Raw genomic sequence first — 18,281 nt, 5'->3', positions numbered from 1 at the left:
GTTTATCCAATCAGATTATAGAAAAGCTTCATCCCTGCCTCATCATCACCCCTTTGGACTGTTTCTGGGAAGGAGCTAAACTCCACTCTGGAATGGTCTATCTCCCGTAAGTACCACATTTCGACTTATTAAAATTGATAAAAATTTAGAAAATTCCAGCCTTGCACTGCAACATGTTATCTGCTTAACTATATTCTGACAAGCACTCAGAGGGCCGACGGAAATCCTAATTAGGCATACATAATCACTTTTCTCTTTGTCAGGTCAGTTAGCAAACTGATTAAAACTATGTTTGTGGACATCTCTGAGAACTGAGCTTCTCTGCACTGGTTTATAATGTTAGCTCAGCTTAAACTGCACCAGGATGCTTTCCTCTGCATCTTTTTGCCTCTGGTAGAAGAGGCTACTTTAGCACACTGAGCCCATCCAAAGAGACACCATAGAAGAGCAAGAGTGTGTGCATGTGTGTCCTGAACTCGTCCCTTCTGAAGGCTCTATTGTAGTGGTCTCTGGCATGCGTATCGCTGGCAATGGTTTTTCTCCAGCCCTGGGCCTCATGCCATTGTCTGGCCGTTCTGTTGCTAATAGCGTGCTGCTACAGTAATACTCAGCAGACCTTTACCTCTGCATGGGTTTGTCCGCGCAGTATGTGTGTGCCTTCGCCGGTGGTGCATCCATGTGTCTTGTACATGTGTGAAAGCATACCAGTTTGGGTTGCCGTCATTAATGGATGTGTACATCCCTCTGTGTGCGTTGCCTATTTGTTTAGGATAGTAAATAAGGCTTTTTACTATGTTCTGGTTGGGAGGTTGGGAATAATAACCCAAGCCTGGTTAAGCACGTACAATGTATTCAGAATGAGAGATTCAAAAAAAGAGAGATTGGAATGTGTGAGGAAAGGAGAGAATGGAGAAACAAGATCTGGGATGGAGCAGGAAATTACTTGTTGCACGATGGGAAATGGTTACCTAGCATGGAAATGATTGACTGCACTCAAAAGTTTTAGCGTTTGTAAAGTTTATAGATAGTTTGCAATAAAATTTGAAAAAAAAAAAATGAAGCTCTTACGCTTTCCTTTCTAAAAAATAATAAAAAAAGTTTCCTTCATACAGTGGTTGGGAGAAGAGATGCTAACATTTGCTTTTGAACTTTGCAGAGGTGAGAACCCTATGCAATGGACCAATTTTGACCCCAGGGAGTTTCTTGAAAAGTTACGAGCACACATTCATGTGGATAGCTTTGAGGACATGTTGGAAAAAGCGGACGTTGGGCATGGCTACATGGATAGGCCCTGTCTGAACCCTGCTGACCCTGACTGCCCTGATACTGCACCCAATAAGAACTCAACTAAGGTTGGTACATGACTACCATCAAGACTGTGGCTAGAAAATTTTATGCATGAACGGGCAACGGGCAAGTATGACTAGACTAGTCATACTACTAGTTTAGTAGTATGACTAGTATGTCATTCTAGTCATATTACTAGAATGACAAGTAGTGTCGCGTTATACTTTCTTAACTTCTGCTTTCTAATTACAACAGCCGTTCAACGTGGCACGGGCTTTGAGTGGTGGCTGCCACGGTCTGTCCAGGAAGTACATGCACTGGCAAGAGGAACTCATTGTAGGGGGCACCACAAAGAACGGCAGCGGACCGCTACTCAGGTAACCTACCCATGCTTACACATCCGCAGATTCATAAAAACACCACAGGGATTCTAACAAAGCTTATTTTGGAGACGCTGGATGTTTTTTGTTCTGTTACGCTTTCTGAGTGTGCTTGTGTTCTCTATGCGATAAATCTTGCAGTCATTAGCAGATTCCAGTGAAATTCTAAGAGCTCCAGCTGTTGCTCCTCAGCTCCGGCTGCACTGCTTGGACTCTACCCTCCCTCTGACTCTCATATACACAGAGACGGGCACAGAGTGATCTATTGCTCAGCTAGTCTCTTCAAATATACAGCAATTTAAATTACACAGATTTAAGTCCAACACAAGCATCGGGTCAAAGCTTGTGGAATTGGTGATGTGCATACATCATTTACACAACTTTATGTTCGAACCATGACTTTTGAATACCAAATGAATACAGAAATTCAAATCTTATTGAAAAAAAAAACGGGTCTATTTTGCAGTTAGAAAAATTATTACATATTTTGCTTGCACACTTTGTACTTGCTAAATTAGAGCGTTTATGGCACAGTCACGTACGTAGAAAAGTACATATGCACGTTCACACACATCCTGCTCGCAGAGTACAGTTGGCTGCATTCTTTGTTTTTTTGCGGTTGTGTTTTCCTGGCAAAGTTGGGTCATTACAGTGCTGGTGTGTTCCTGCACTGTGCGTGTGGGCGTGCATGTGTGTGTGCGTGTTAGTGTGTTGCTGCTGCTGCTGCTGGCACTCGTTTTCTACATCTTGTTTACTAACTGCCACCCTTACCGTGATTATCACCATACCACAAAGATCACATTCATAAAGAGAATGACAAGCTAATGTCTGCTGTTTGTTTCATTGCTTTTTGATAATGTGAAAATACACTGACTGACTTGAGCACTGTTCACAAGTTGCTCTCTAGTCAAGTCTCATTTGTTAATAACTAATCACTTACACTACCTTATTGGCTTGCTAATGTGCTCATTAAGGTTGTGCAGTATTCATTATACTTGATATTATGGCTTTTCTAGTCAGGTTCCATGTAGAAGGCATATCAAAGGCATACTGCAGTAGTACTGTGCACAAGTAGAGTTATCCGTCATTATAGCAACAATTTGTTCATTTTGGGGTTTTAAGAACGGTAGATGAGGGGTGGACAAAACAAGATGTTTTAGACCTTATGAGTTTGTCTTGTAATTGGTAGACAGAGCTGGTAAGACAGTTAACCCGCCTTGCCTGCTGGTGTTGGTCAGAGGGCCAGCTGTGGCTGCAATTGAGTAACTTGCCACCATGCAGCAAGTCAATCGGTGAATTACTGAATTTAATTGAAGCGCTTTGTAGACCTCTGGACTTGATAAAATACTATACAAGTATAATCCATTTTTATCATTTGGAACATTTTTGAGAATCTGAAAATAAAAATCTCGGAAATGATGAAGGATCTAAGAAATAGATCTGCTCCTAGTGACATTTTTCAGCTGAATGATCCTTAGGATTCACCTTTCTAACTACATTATTTTTCTTAGTGGTTAAAAAAGGTGTATTAAAACAGGGTTCTTTTAAAGTCTATAATGGCTGGAAAAATAGTCTAAATAGTCCTGTCTAAAACGTGTATCTGTCATCCACCCACTCACTTGTACATCTGTCTATTAGTTCTTCCATCTACCCATAAATAAATTTGTCTCTTCTGTCATCCATCCATTCCTCCATCCATCAATCCAGCTGTTGTATTTTTGAATCAAAGAAGAAATTTAAAAATTAAAGTGAGTTCTGTGTCTTGTTTTAGAACTCCTCCATTAGAACTGAAACCCACGTTGTATGTGTATTTTCTAGTGGATGTACTGCTGGAAGTAGCTTGCTTTTTTCTGGTAGGTGGGTTTGATGCTGCTGAATAAGTGATATTTTGAAGCCTACATCATGCATCCCTTGTCAAAGGTTGTTCAAAATACAACATTACCTCTTCCTATCTGGTGATTGATACTTATTAGTTGATTAAATTAAACCCCAAAACAGAGTGTGCCCAGAGTACCGTACTTTCATATTATGTCTTTAACGTAAGGAAGTTTTCTTAGCCTTGCACCTGTAACTCTGTTCCCTGTTCTTGATCCTTTCAATATTCTTCTTTCCTATGTGCTCTCCAGTGCTCAGGCTTTACAGACCATGTTCCAGTTGATGACCCCCAAGCAGATGTTTGAGCACTTTCGGGACTGGGATGAGGTTTCCCACATCAACTGGAATGAAGAAAAGGCCGCAGCTATACTGGAAGCCTGGCAGAGGAGATACTCTGAGGTGAGGGCTAAAGGCTCAGAAATGGGGGGAGGAAAAAGGAAAAGAGAAAAGAAATCTTCCCTAAATCCTCTACAACCACACAGTAAATCACAGGCCGGATACAGGTGTACACGGAACGGCCTCGTCTAAAGCCCAGGCCCCTGATAGATAGTCAAACCTCTGTTGGTGTGTGGTAGAAGGGATGAAGCTTCTAGCTGCTCATTGGAGAGAAGCGCTAGAGCAAAAGAACATGCGTGTCTGGAATACATTAAGAGAGTGCTGGATATCTCTCTTTTCTTCAGCTTAACTCACACAAACACGCACACATGCAACAATCCAGAGCTCACACACAATCACTTTCCCAGCTGTGGCCCCATTGGTGGCTCATGTGTGACATCATCTGGTCTTTGTTTTGGGAGGCCCAACTTTCTGTTCCACATGACCCTATACATGTGTGTGGTATTGATCTTTTAGCTAGGGAATAATTGACTGTAAAATTAATCACTGGGTAAGAAAAGAGATGCCAGATAGTTTCAGTGTGTGTTTTGCTGTGTGAATTTTTAGGCGTGTCTGCAAAAATATGCATGCATTTCAGTATGTACAAGTTCACATGTGGGTGATCTAGTGTGTGTTACCTAATGTGTGTCAGCCAGCATTGCTCCCCACTGAGCTGTAACTAGAATTTGAGGTTGAAGCTATTTGTCTGTCTGTGATAGTAAAACACAGAGAGAAGGGATCATGGTGCTGTCTGCACAGACTCCTGCAGTGCCTCGCAAAAGTATTTAAAAATGTTGAACTTTTAAACATTTACTATGGTACAACCGCAGACCTCAAAGTATTTTATTAGAATTTAGTATGAAAAATAAATGAGAAAGTGCTGTATTATCATAAAGAAAACGTAAAAGGATGAACAGTTTTTCTTTTTTCCTTTAGTTTTTATTGAGACGTTATTTTTTAGAGCTACTTTAACTACAAATTCAGTCTTTTGGGTGAGTGACTACCAGCTTGGCACATCTTGAGTCAACATTTTTCTTTGCAAAGTAGCACAATTTAAGTCTGATTGAATGGAGAGCATCTGTTAACTACGGCTGCACAATATATAAAATATAGTTTTTTGTTATTGCTATATCCCTGCACCGAATATACATATTTCCAAGAAAAGCTTGGATTAGGCTAAGTATTAGCTAAATATTAAATACACTGAATTTATGCCAGTAATACATGTGGCTATACTTGTTTAATGTAGCATAGAATGGTATAGTTTTCTTCCAAAAGTTATGTCTTGCATTCAGGCCAAAAATTTAAACATGAGCAACCAAAGGCCTTTTTTCCCACATTTGCTGCATTGCATTTTCATGGAAAATGTTTAATTTTATTGCCTGAGCTCTTTTATGTCTGCATTAATTTCTGCCTGAATCACTCTCGTTCATTTATTTCTCTTTAGGCAGTGCTGCATAGTGTGGCAACAAATTCTTCCCAAAAGGTCTTGTCCTTTACCACCACCACTCTGGAGGATATTCTCAAGTCTTTTTCTGATATCAGTGTTATCCGGGTGGCCAGTGGATACCTGCTGATGGTGAGAGCCCATTCATAACTAGAAGCAAATCCTTTACTAAAATAAATAAATAAATAATAAATAGATATAAAATAAAAGCATGGAGAACGTAACTGATTGTTTTCCCGTCTGTGCTCAGCTGGCATATGCGTGTCTGACCATGCTGCGGTGGGACTGTGCCAAGTCCCAGGGTGCCGTGGGGCTGGCTGGAGTCCTTCTGGTGACGCTGTCTGTGGCGGCCGGTCTGGGCCTCTGTTCTCTCCTGGGAATCTCCTTCAATGCTGCCACCACGCAGGTACCTCACGCACATGATGGCAGGCAGCTTCCTCTCATCCATCAGTTAGTTGGGTCAAGGTTTTATTAATGGGAAAAAAGCAGAAAGAGGACCTGGTTCAATCCTTGTTACCGTGAAAGAAAAGGGAAAACCTGTAAGCCTGCAAACACCAATAAATTGGTCTTCCAAATGCACAAGCAGAAAGTCAGTTATTAGTTATATAGGGTATTAAAAACAGCAAAGTCATTGACCATCACTAATTCCTGATCTCAGTCCCATTAAACTGTGGGCACACCTGAAAAGGTGCATGTGAGCAAGGTGCCCTACAAACCCAAAAAATAAAGTAATAAACCAATAAGTAAAGCTTGTGAAAGGATGCCAAAAACTGATTGCTGATTACGGGACGAACTCCTACTTCTGTCGCCACCATCGTCCTGTTATGCCTTTTGTGTTCAATTCAGTTCAATTCAATTCTATTCAATACAATTCAATTCAATTCAATACATCTCCAATTCACAATAAATACTCTAACAAGGCACTTAAACAAGTGCAGTTCATACCCAGAAATATATAAGTGAACCAAATAATCCAACTCAAGCATATTTGCATTCAACTGTATGTATTCCAGTTTGATCCTAGTTATACTATCATTGAGTTAAATTCCCTTAATAATACCAACTGGTGAAAGTTATCTAATTCTAAAGAATGACGGTGGATTGCTGGAGTTGTTCATTTTGCAGCAATCCCTCCCGAGCAATCGTATTCTGACAGCTTTTTCAAGTAACTGAGTAAATGTTTACTAGATTTAGTATTTCTAACAGGTAAAATAAAATCGGGTTTAAATCTCAAATCTTTAAAGGCTAACTTCTCAATATCATCACCTGTCTTGTAACATCAAAGCTGAAATAGATTCTCAGCAGTTCATATTTGTTGGTTGCCGTTTGCAGGTTCTTCCCTTCCTGGCTCTGGGAGTTGGAGTGGATGATGTCTTCCTCCTCGCCCATGCCTTCAGTGAGACCGGACAGAACAAGAGGATACCGTTTGAGGTGAGGCAAACATCCACAGTTACGCTGGTCCAGCTCCTTTCATGTCTTATCTTCACTGTGGAGGAATGTGTGAAAGCCTGTCTGTGCCTGTGAAGTAACATCGCACAGCTCATGTGCCACACACTTAGCCCACTTATCTAAGTAATGCTCCGTATTAGAAGAATGATTTTTCTCACTGCTTGTCAAGCAATCTCTACTCTTTTTTTGATGTCTGTGTTCCTTTGCCACAATTTAAGCTCTTTTGTTATCATTTTAGTGTAAGCACACACAAAGTGTGTGTTTTTCTTTCCATACGAAAAGTACTTTGTATGCATATAACGATTTCAAACGCAGATTGTAACATGCAGCGTATATCTCTTCATCTTCACATGGGACGTAATTGTTTGGATTTTGAACAGTTCATCTCCAGACATGTATTTGCTTGTTTTTGTTTTCCACTGCTTTCCTCCCCTTCCAGCTCTCCACTCCCTCATCCCCCCTCTAGCTTCCTTTGTGTGACTGAGATGAAAACTAAACAGAGCTGAACTTGATCTCTGCTGTCTGATACACATAAACACACACACACAAGGACGGACACGCCTGCAGATGCTCCGTGTGTGGTCCCGCACGTCCCCATATCATCACGCAGTTACAGAAACAAAACATTTGAATGTCTATTACTCTTTGTTTTGTGTGTGTTTTCTGCGAGAAGTGAAAATTTCTGCTTTTCCTTTTGCACCTTAAAGTGAGGCAGACAGCCCCGGGAGAGTTTTCCAAGCACTTCAAGGCTTCAAAAAGCTTCCCAATCACTTTCAGTCATGCTGGTTTTAAAATAATTGTTCATAATCCGCTGCATTACACATCTGCTTCTGGCTGAGAGCTGATCAGAAGTTTAATAGCTTCCCCCCCCATTTGCTGTGCTCTTTCTGTCTCCGTCAGGACCGCACTGGGGAGTGTCTGAAGAGGACTGGGGCCAGCGTGGCTCTCACCTCCATCAGCAACGTCACAGCCTTCTTCATGGCAGCCCTCATCCCCATCCCAGCACTTCGAGCTTTTTCTTTGCAGGTATGCTCAAAGCCTCAAGTGTGAAAATCTGTGTGTGAGATCTCTGCAACCAAAATTCATGCTACAGTAGTCATTGCCTCCAGATTGTTGCTTTATTGATTTCATTCATCAAACTGAAGGCAGTTATGTATTTTCCACTTAAATCCACCCGCTCTTCTCCCTCCTTTCTTTCTCTGTCAAGCGGTGGTCCCGGTCTCTGTCCAGATTGCGGCCGAGGTCCGTGTAACTGAATCTGATTGCATGTGCGAATGGGTGTTCTTGGATCGCCTTGCGTTGGTTTTCTGTGTGCGAGAGCTGAGCAGAGGCTCGTATTGTCTGTGTGGGAGGTTTGAAAAGCAACAGACTGTCTGGTGTATGTGTGTGTGTGTGTGTGTGTTCCCACACTAACACTGAGAGAACCAGAGGGGAGCTCTGACTTCTCTAACATCTGTCAGTAATTATAGACGTCACCAGAGCGGTGTCTGACAAAATGCCTCCAATAATCACAGACTTGTGAATGCTCCCAGTCATGGTTATACAAAGGGAAAAAGAGATGAAACTATTGATGATTGCATTTTGAAAGGTATAATCTTCCCAGTAGTAGAGTGAGAGTAATTGAAACATGTTTTAAAAACAGGTAGCAGCTTGTTGTTTGGTCAGTAGTGTAATACTGGCTACGAGCCAGTAGAGTCAATGTGATAGGTCTATTATGAATTGTTACTTTGCAAAAAGTAGGACTTTTATTAACTTTTGGCATAGAAATATTGTACTTTTTTCATTTTTGTTGCAACCAGATCTTGTTGCACAAAATTGTCCTATTGGACATTGTGGCAATATTTCTGATCAAGGTGAAAAATCGCAATGTACTATCTAGTTGCAGTTACAATAACTTTGTTTTGCAAAATGAGTAAGAAAAATAGTTCCACCATTTTCAAATAATTTTTAGTCAAAGGTCTTTGGCAGAATAAAGAAACATACACAATACAAAGAATTTCTAACCTGAAGAAATATGTGCCTGTACACAACATCTGTCCTATGACGCTAAAGTTGCCTTCTGTTCTGCCTGTTGTTTTGCCTTTCTTTTCATTCAAATAGATGAAATAGCACAAGTTTACTGTAAAGTGGTCAGATTTCCTATTATCTGCTGAAAGCTTTGCTCTCTTTCAGCCTGAATAAATTGCATACATATTGTAGAAAATAACAAATAGTTTCTAAGATCTTTGACTTCTCTTGAAGCACCTTGTCAACCTGTACAGATTTACCAAAAAACAAGATGCTGGTTTTGGAGTGAGACCTTGTAAGGAGAACCAGAACCTGCTCGGGATGTCTGGGTTTTCAGAGGAGTTTAGCTTTATTGTTAAATTTAATTTAGGTGGAGCTTGCATTCAAAACAAAAAATGGAATTGTGCAGTTGGAAATCCTTTAAAAACTTAGTAGAAATCCAACAAGGTTCATTTTTGCTTTGTTTGTTTTACATAGAAAAAACCCCATTTATGTCCTTTGACTACAATGTAACATTCAAACTAAAATTCTTTTTGAGACAGAGGAAGGAAAAAAATACATATGTGCTCAATTATTCCCAGTTACGTAAGTGACAGATTTTACTGCCGAAGTTGACCAAAGTGATCGTCTTTCTCAGCTCTCCTCCTCTCAGGCTCAAACTCCGTTTCTCACACACGTATGCACTCAGCCGAGTGAGGTAAGATGTCGCCACGTTGAGTACAATATTAGCATGTGTGGATAGATGGCTTTAGTACAGCAAGTCTGTCAAACATGATCCATTTACCCCGTGGGTCTAATCCATGCCGCCTCATTTTGTACGCTTATGTACCACACACACATTCGCATGCCATGCATACTTTATACTTGTGGTTTTGTGTATAGTAGAGGACAAACTTCATGGAAAGAAGATGAAAGTTCTTGCTTTTTACTGGCAAAGATGTGTTTTTTTCTTTACCCGTGCCTCTTTATCAGCATTAAATGCTTCCTGTGGTTGATTGATTTATCATCTATCCCCTTCTTACTTCACTTCCTCCCTTCAGGATCGAATAAAATATACACAAAAACTATGACATGGTTTCACTCCCATTGACCCAGTAAGAAAGTGTGTTTTAATGTGTGTGTCTGGTTGGTGTTAAGGTGTGGTTTAAGTGGGAGGCTGTACAGTTTCGCTGCTCAAGATACGTGTGTGTTTATGTGCATTTTTGTGTGAGTGTTGTCTGTGCAGCCGCAGTGCCTGCTCATCACTTCAGAGCCTGTGGGCCTCTGGCTTCTTGGGTGGTCTGGCACACACATGCGATTGTGTGCGTGTGTGCGCATGTGGGTGTGTGTGTGTGTAGTGGTCTGGCAACTACGCAATATCCAGATTGTGTTCTGGGCAGGGACCCAACCCCCAGCCTCTGCTCCAGTGCACCACCTTCAAATACTTAACCACAACATTGTACTGGCTTCTTTTACACATACACACATGCCTTGCCTTTTTCCCCCCTTTTTGTTTCTCCCTGCACAGTCTCTGTTTCAGTCTTGAAAGAGACTAAAAATGTGTTGAAAGGCAGTTTTTTCCTTTTACGTTTGCAAATTTTATTTTTATCTGTTTGAAAGCCACGCCGGTCTTCTTTCTTTTCCTGGCCATTCATCTTCATAGTTGTTTTTACAGTTTTGGACTTCATGTCTTGGATTGTAAAAGTTAGATTCTTTGGAATAAATACTTAGTGTTTTGCTAAAGTATTCACATCCCTTTTTCACATTTTATCTTGTTAAAGCCACAGATCTCTATGTACTTCACAAAAAATTTACATGATAGACCAACATAAAGTTTGCCATAATTGTCAAGAAGAAAGAATATAAATAAAACTTACAACCATTGACACAAACCTTTAAGCACTCTAGAACTTTGACATGGCTATTTTAACATAAATAAACTTTATTCTACACCATTCTAGTATAGCTCTGGTTGTATATTTACTATCGTCTTGCTGAAAGGTGATCCTTGGTTGCAGTATCAAATCTCTTACAGCCTCTAACAGGTTTTCTTACAATGTTTCCTTGCATGTAACTCACTATCATTTCCTGAACTCAAACTTGGATATGTATTAACTACATCATTGCAAAGATAAAATAAAAACCATAGGTGTTTGTCGATTTCTATTATTGTACTGAACATAAGCGCATATTTATAATATTTGGAAAATCATGTTTTGTGTTTGAGGAGTCCTTTAATCCTTGGTTATGCTATAAAATGCCACTATGTGCCTGGAAAAAGCACAACATTGCTCCGTTAATCTTAATCAATTTTATAATTAATGTATAAAATTGTATGTTCCCAGCTCTCTCTATAAGCTTTTAATAGCTTCTTCAGAGATCTGATTCACTCAATGCTATCTTTCAGTTATGATTTGTGTTAAGTGTGGTAAGACAATGTGTTTGTAAGTTGATTATGGAACTTGTTAAATTGAGTGAATAAACTAAGGTTGCAAAGTGTTTTGCGTGTTGAATATCAGGTTACCTGACATAAAGATAATTGTCAGATGCTCATGTGACAAAACCAAGCCACTATATTTCATGATGTTGGCAGAGGAAGATCTAAAATGCCAAAAGGATTTTACCTCAGAACTAACAAGAATACAGTGATAGAGGCAGACTGAACGGTTAGCAGTAGATTAGAAAATATCTACTTCAGTCTTGAAACTCTTGAGAACTGACTTTGAAATCCACTTATGAGTATCTCTGATTCATAAGGGGCTTCTGAAGGCATTTGATCCCCCTTTATTTTTATTTAGCAGTTCTAGAGTAAATAAGCGCAAACACAAGTGTTTAAAGGTTTACAGGATAAGGATACTTTTTCAAACGCATGTATTTTTGCACTTGATTGTGTATCTCTGTTACTCTACCAGCTCTTTGGGAATAAAATTGCCCCCTCTCTGTGTCTTGCAGGCCGCGGTGGTAGTTGTGTTTAACTTCGCCATGGTGCTGCTCATCTTTCCTGCCATCCTCAGCATGGATCTCTACAGACGAGAAGAAAGGCGCTTTGACATCTTCTGCTGCTTCTACAGGTGAGATCAGCTTTTTCATTTCTGATTGATTGCTTTCGTATTATTTCCTTTCATGATTTTTTTCTCTGTGCTTTTATCTTCTTAGAAATAGCTTCAGGACAACATTATCTCCCAGTTATCCATATAATAATCCTTCTGAAGCAGAACCTAATTAGAGCCAAAGTTGTCTGTGTCTGTCTGGCTGCTCGGTTGTTTCGCTGTGTGTTTATCTGTCACTGTCTTTATTAGACTCTACCGGTCTGGGCCTGGGCATGCTTGTTGGCGCTGCGTTTGTGCAGATGTGTACTTGTGCTATTAAATTCCATTGTTACCACTATATTTCATGATGTTGACAAAGGAAGATCCAAAATGCCAAAAGGCTGAACAATATTTCTAACAGATGTAATGCTGTGCTCTATTTTACAAAATTGAAGGTTCTAGCAGTGTGTTTCATTTGCCCATGAAGTTCTTTTAATATATATATATATTTTTTTTTATCTCACATCTGTTCATGGCTTTGTTTTTTCTGCTTCTCTGTCTACCTCCACAGCCCATGTGCCAATCGAGTGATTCAAATCGAGCCTCAGGCGTACTTGGACGGAGCAGATGTGGGACACTACAGCCCTCCGCCGTCGTATCGCACGTCTCCTCCTTCCTATCACACGCCTCCACCGAGCTACAGCAGCCACAGCTTCGCCCAACAAACCCAGATCACCATGCAGTCCACAGTGCAGCTCAGGACAGAATACGACCCCCGCACGCAGGCCTTCTACACCACGGCCGAGCCCCGGTCGCAGATCTCGGTGCAGCCGATCAACCCGGTTCAGACGAGGGGCAACCACAGTGGTGACTACTACAACAACAACAACAATGTCAGCAGAAGCAGCATGAACAGCCGAGGCAGCAACCTCGGCAACAACCACGGTGGGAGCAGAGGTAATGGGGGCTCCTCAGGCTCTGCGGCCTTCGCTCATCACTGCCCAGCGCCCACATCCGGCGCCTGCACCGTTCCTCAGGGTGACTCAGCCTCTACGACCAGCCATAGCCCAGAGAACAACAGCTCCACGCGGGACCTGCTGTCTCAGATCGGAGAGGCCTCAATGGGTCTGCACTGCCTCGAGCCCTCCTGCTCCCGCTGGACCTTGGCCTCTTTTGCTGAGAAGCACTATGCGCCGTTCCTTCTGCGACCCACCACCAAGGTCAGTTTAGCTCCTTAATACGTATGTTTTTTAGAAAATGAAAATACAGAGAGAATTAATGTGTCTGTGTGGGACAGTGGTGTGGTTTTTATTTTGTTTATTTTGTTTTTTTTTCACTGAGTCACTGGGGCGCTAATTTGAATGGGAGGGTTAATCAGAGTGAATTGAGCAGGACAAAATCTGGGGTGGAGGTTGTGGTCATGTCCTTTGTGAGTCATACACACTCAGCACTCTCTGACCTCAGTCTGGGTGGCCACTCTTCTCAGCTAAAGTACATCTTGTGGCCTTTACTTGATGAAGTGTTTCACAACATACCATGAACTGCAGAAGTATCCACGCACACATTACGGAGGGATTTTATGTGATTGATCAACAAAAATTAATATGTCTACGTGAAGAAGATGTAAACAGATATATATTTTTCCAAGTGTTTAACAAATAAAAATCCCAAAATTGTGATATGTGTTTGTGTTCAGTCCGTACAGCAATTACAACCTGTTCTTTGCAAAACAATTCAAGCTGAGCCAATGGGTCTCAGAGGTGATGTGAACACTGGCTTTCACTTCTTGGCACAGATTTTCAATTAGCTTTTGGGCTGGAGTTTGTTTGGGTCTTTCTTTGACTCTGAAAAGCTTCCCTGAGGATGATGCTGCCACCACCATGTTCACAGTTATGATGTTGTTCAGTATTAGGTTTCTGCCACATATGTATGTAGACCAATAGAACCTTCCTCCAAATGTTTCTGTATGTTCCCTACAGAGTTTTTCTTTTCTTTAAACATTACTCTGCTATGCTATGGCCTGTCAGCTGTGTTTGTTGATCTTTACAATGCTTATGACATTACACTCTAGTGGACTGGTTAACTTTTGAAGGTGCTTTATCAGAGTAAAGGGGGCTGAATACAAATGTGCTGAATATAATTTTTAAAACAAATGTGGGAACCAAGCATCTTTTTAGTTCTTCTGAATTATGCACTATTTTGCACTGATCTATTGTGTAGTGTATCTGTAAAATACTTTGAAGGATGTGGTTCTAACATGGCAGAATGTGGATAGTTTACAAAGAACTATATTTTGGCTTGCTATGACCAAACGTTGTTGATTAAAAAACGGGTTTTTAGATACTTCTAAGATCAAGCATCAACCTTTCATATTTCTACTCCTCTTTGGCTCGTAAGACTCAAGATGCAGCCGTTTGATCAATCCATCCTTGTGTCCATCCCTCTGATTCCAGGTGGTCGTGATTATGCTATTCCTGGGCCTGCTGGGAATCAGTCTATATGGGACCACCCAGGTGCGTGACGGCCTGGAGCTGACGGACATAGTGCCCAGAGAGACCAGCGAGTACGACTTCATCGGCGCTCAGTTCAAGTTCTTCTCATTCTACAACATGTACGTGGTGACTCAGCGGGCCAAGTACGCCCAGAGCCAACCGCTCTTGCACCAGCTCCACCAGAGGTTCCACACCGTTCGCTACGTGTTGAAGGAGGACAACGGCCAGCTTCCCCGCATGTGGCTCCACTTCTTCAGGGACTGGCTGCAAGGTGAAATTAAGCCTGGTTTCTAATCAGGACTCCGGCCAGATGTTAAGCCGACTGCTCTCTGTGTCAGTTTCAGTTAACTCAAAATGTGATTCCAACTGCCGTGTTACTGACACTTTTGTTCATTTTGTGAGAATAGCAGAGGAATGGCAGTGATTTAGTTGCTTGTGACAAATTTTTGAGATCATCATTTTCTTCTTTGTTTGACATGAATCCACAGCAAACAAGACGTTAGGCTAGGGTTCAAAAGCAGGAAGCATTTTAAACTTTACACCGATAGGGGCTGATTAAAATCCCATAAGGGAGGCTGATGGAGAAGATGTTAAAGACAATATTTTTATTCTGGGCTTTAAGAATTGAAAAGCAGAAGATTTAGCATCAACCTGAAAAGTTGATGTTAAAAGTTAAAAGTGAAATCAAGGTTCCTGAGAAATTATAAAAAGGTTTAAATGTGATTTTATTTTTCAGGTTTCCAAACCTTATTCTTTATATCCTTGTCTGTTAGTCGGGTCCATTCACTCTGTTTTGCTTAGTTTGTTGTTTTTCCGTTTTCTATACTTGAATTCAGGTTGGTGTAGAAAAATCTCCCATAAATTTAATATAAACTTTTTGCTTTTATACCAATTCTTTATAAATTTGTTAAAAAAAAGACAAACAACCCTAGAAAGGTGCGGCTTAAATTGTATGGAAATATAGAATGAAAAATAAGAACAGCAATAAGAACCCTAGTTCTTATGCAATATAGTTCATATATTTACATGACTTTTAATTTGGAGTCGATGCAGCATTGGCACGAGAAATACACGAGCATGTAATCTTATAAAAAAAGATACGCAGTGGCATCTTGTGGGAGTCTGTATATAAATCGGCTAAAGAACCACACAGAGTGTGTGTGGGGGGTGCTGAGAAAGGGAGAGCCGTGTCTGATATTCCTCTCCGCAATGGTGGGACAAATTGGAGCCAGACAGGCCAAGGAAAGAGACCCAAAACAACATCTCCCACAGACGGACCACAGCATGGGCCTTGAGGGGGAAGAGTAGACAGGAGGGGAGTGATACACATATGGATTAGGGGAGAAGTATAGAAAAGGAGGCATATGTTACTGATATATCCCCTAACGATCACCATGAATTAAAGCCAGCAGATTTCAGGCTTTTGAAGTCTCGCTTTGTGGTAGAAAATGGAGTTATATGAAATCAATGACGCTTGTTATGGAGGTTAAGGTTAACTTGTAGAGTTGTGTCATGTTCTGTTTTACCGCGTCGGGTTATTACGTCTTCCGTTTTTCTGTGAACTTGTGCTTTGTAATTGTCATATAGAGGAAGACTGAAGATAGCAGAGCATGTAACCTTTTAAACATCCTAATCTAACCAATCTGTCTCGACTTGGTTTCCCCGACAGGACTCCAGCAGGCATTTGACAAAGACTGGGAGGCCGGCCACATCACCGTCAACAGCTACAAGAATGGTTCTGATGATGGCGTCCTGGCTTACAAACTGTTGGTGCAGACGGGACGCAGGGACAAACCCATCAACTTCAGCCAGGTATGTGGGGGATTTAAACCTTTCCTGTTCAGTCACTTGACCAAGCAAGAAACAATTGCGCCATGGGGCGCAATGTCAATATTCGCTGCAAAAATGTGATTATCCTATTCAATAGGAACTCCTTTATTTTTATTAACTTACCTGATCAAATAAATTAACTCCTGAAGGAAATTGTCATTTATTGAGCTGAACCTGTAATCATTTGGATGGCCTCTAAGCTCCTTTCATGCTAACAACAGATATACAAAGGAGTGATACAAAAGCTTACAGAGAGCAATGGGACCAGATTACTGGGAGTCGATTATCTCTTGTGGACTACTGTATCCTGCAGCTATGAAAACAAAATAAGATTTTTTTGGAGTATGCAAACTTCAAGTTTAGATTCAGCAGATCTTGTTGAGCTGAGTCTCTAACCTAAATATTAGTTTATTATATGATCTATGTAAATAGTTTCCAAAGAGACTCAACTCACTGTTTGTCCATTTATTTGCTGAAACATTGGTTTCAGCAAATAAATGAAAAATAACTCTGCATTTGAATCATTTCTCAGTTCCTGTATGTGTGAGATCAGTGAACAGTGAGTCGCTCCCCCCTTGTGTGTTATTAGCTCCCTCTGTTTTCAAAGCTTAGCACACCAGTTGGACGGAGAGGCTGCGTTCTGCTGTCTGGTGGTCTGAGTTTAGCACCCACTGCATTTCATTATTAGTGCTGGCAGAGCAACGATAAGGCCATTACTCTGTTTTTGAGAGGTCCTGCTTACGCAGCACTTGGTTGAGATCTACACCTCACCTTGACTCGAAAGCTGTTAGAAAAGTATGAAACAAACGATGTTATCATTCGACAATTTCCAGTTCAGTTGTGGAAGTAGCCTTGTCTCCAGTCTGGCATTGTGAGAGATGTTGTTATCTAACTAGGACTCAAGTCAACCCAATGAGTAGCTTGGATCTCAGATGGAGGTCTAGAAAGGAAATTTGCGAAAGATCAAATCAAGTCTCGTTTATGTCAACTGAAAGATACCAATGCGTTGATAATGAGAGAGAGTGTGGGAGAAAAATGGGAGGAAATAAGGGGAAAGATTGAGTTTTTGGAGCTGAGGAAATTTGCACAGCTTTAACAAGACAACAGAGGGTTGTATGTGTTTTTAATTTAAAGTTTTTTTAACCACTTTATGAAAACAAGAGATGTAGATTCATTGCTGCGTTCTTTGGCAAGAAGAGTGAAAACAGAGATAAGAACCTGAAGAAATATAAAAACAAAATTCTTGGCCAGGACTCCTGTGAACCTCAGACACAAAACAATCCATTTTCTTTTCAACACTGAGCTCATTTATGTCGAGTCTAATATACACTGCAGCATCCTGTGTAAAAATACAGCAATCAGAATTCTGTGGCAACTTTCGCATCTTTGAACTTTTGAAAAAAATGTTAACAATAATGATTTTTTTTTATACTATTAACTGGACTCAACAAAATTCATAACATTGTTTCTGACAGGCAGTAGGACTGGAGAGAGTAGTACTGTAAGTGTTAAAAATGTTTCATCGTATATTAGTGACTATTTTTGCTAACTGTAAAGCAGCTGTCTCCGATGTGCGTTGCCTATAAAGAAATAGTGATGTCAGTACCCTTACCTTAATTCAGGATTTTCCAACAGAGTGCAAATATTTCCACATCCAGCATTTCCTATGCCAGAAGAGGGCCCCCAAGAGGACAAATAAGAGAGTATCTTCCTGTTATCTGCTGATAGTCATGTTCTCTCTTGCTCTTTTACAGTCAGAATGGACTGCTCTCTTTTCTCAGCATGTTGTAGAAAATATAGTTTCCTTTTAAGTCACTTCTTGAATTCTGGTGGTTCCTCTGCTTTTATTTCTAAACTCCTTACTCATGTTCAGTAACATCGTCCACTCTAAAGAGCGTTGCTTTGAGAATGATCTTGTAGTGTTTAGATTACGGTGGATTTACTTCTTCTAGCTCACAGAAAGCAAAAGCAGCTCTGGTTAGCAACCTTGTGACATCACTTCCTCTCCCTGTGAGGGAATTGTACTTGTTCTGAGTTGCGAGGGGCCGCCGGCAGAGTTGCCTGTACTTCCCGTGACAGCTTGAAGACATGCAATTGTTGCCTATTCCGCTGTTAAATTCAATCCAGATCC

At 40.8% G+C, this 18,281-nt stretch overlaps 1 protein-coding gene across 1 annotated transcript in view; it reads left to right on the top strand.

Annotated features, from left to right (window-relative positions):
- Window positions 1-18,281, top strand: part of ptch1 (patched 1) — a 65,402-nt gene that overhangs the window by 27,421 nt on the left and 19,700 nt on the right. Inside the window, exons 5-16 of the mRNA XM_005794902.2 lie at window positions 15-106; window positions 1,157-1,352; window positions 1,543-1,664; window positions 3,794-3,941; window positions 5,365-5,496; window positions 5,615-5,770; window positions 6,697-6,795; window positions 7,714-7,839; window positions 11,752-11,870; window positions 12,400-13,048; window positions 14,282-14,591; window positions 15,990-16,132. Coding sequence (XP_005794959.2) covers window positions 15-106; window positions 1,157-1,352; window positions 1,543-1,664; window positions 3,794-3,941; window positions 5,365-5,496; window positions 5,615-5,770; window positions 6,697-6,795; window positions 7,714-7,839; window positions 11,752-11,870; window positions 12,400-13,048; window positions 14,282-14,591; window positions 15,990-16,132 — 2,292 coding nt within the window. The remainder of the gene's footprint in view (window positions 1-14; window positions 107-1,156; window positions 1,353-1,542; window positions 1,665-3,793; window positions 3,942-5,364; window positions 5,497-5,614; window positions 5,771-6,696; window positions 6,796-7,713; window positions 7,840-11,751; window positions 11,871-12,399; window positions 13,049-14,281; window positions 14,592-15,989; window positions 16,133-18,281) is intronic.

The sequence above is a fragment of the Xiphophorus maculatus genome, chromosome 12, assembly GCF_002775205.1.
Source record: "Xiphophorus maculatus strain JP 163 A chromosome 12, X_maculatus-5.0-male, whole genome shotgun sequence".
NCBI classification, from domain to species: domain Eukaryota; kingdom Metazoa; phylum Chordata; class Actinopteri; order Cyprinodontiformes; family Poeciliidae; genus Xiphophorus; species Xiphophorus maculatus.
The sequence above is the reverse complement of the archived record's forward strand: the minus strand, read 5'-3'. Positions and strand labels throughout refer to the sequence as shown.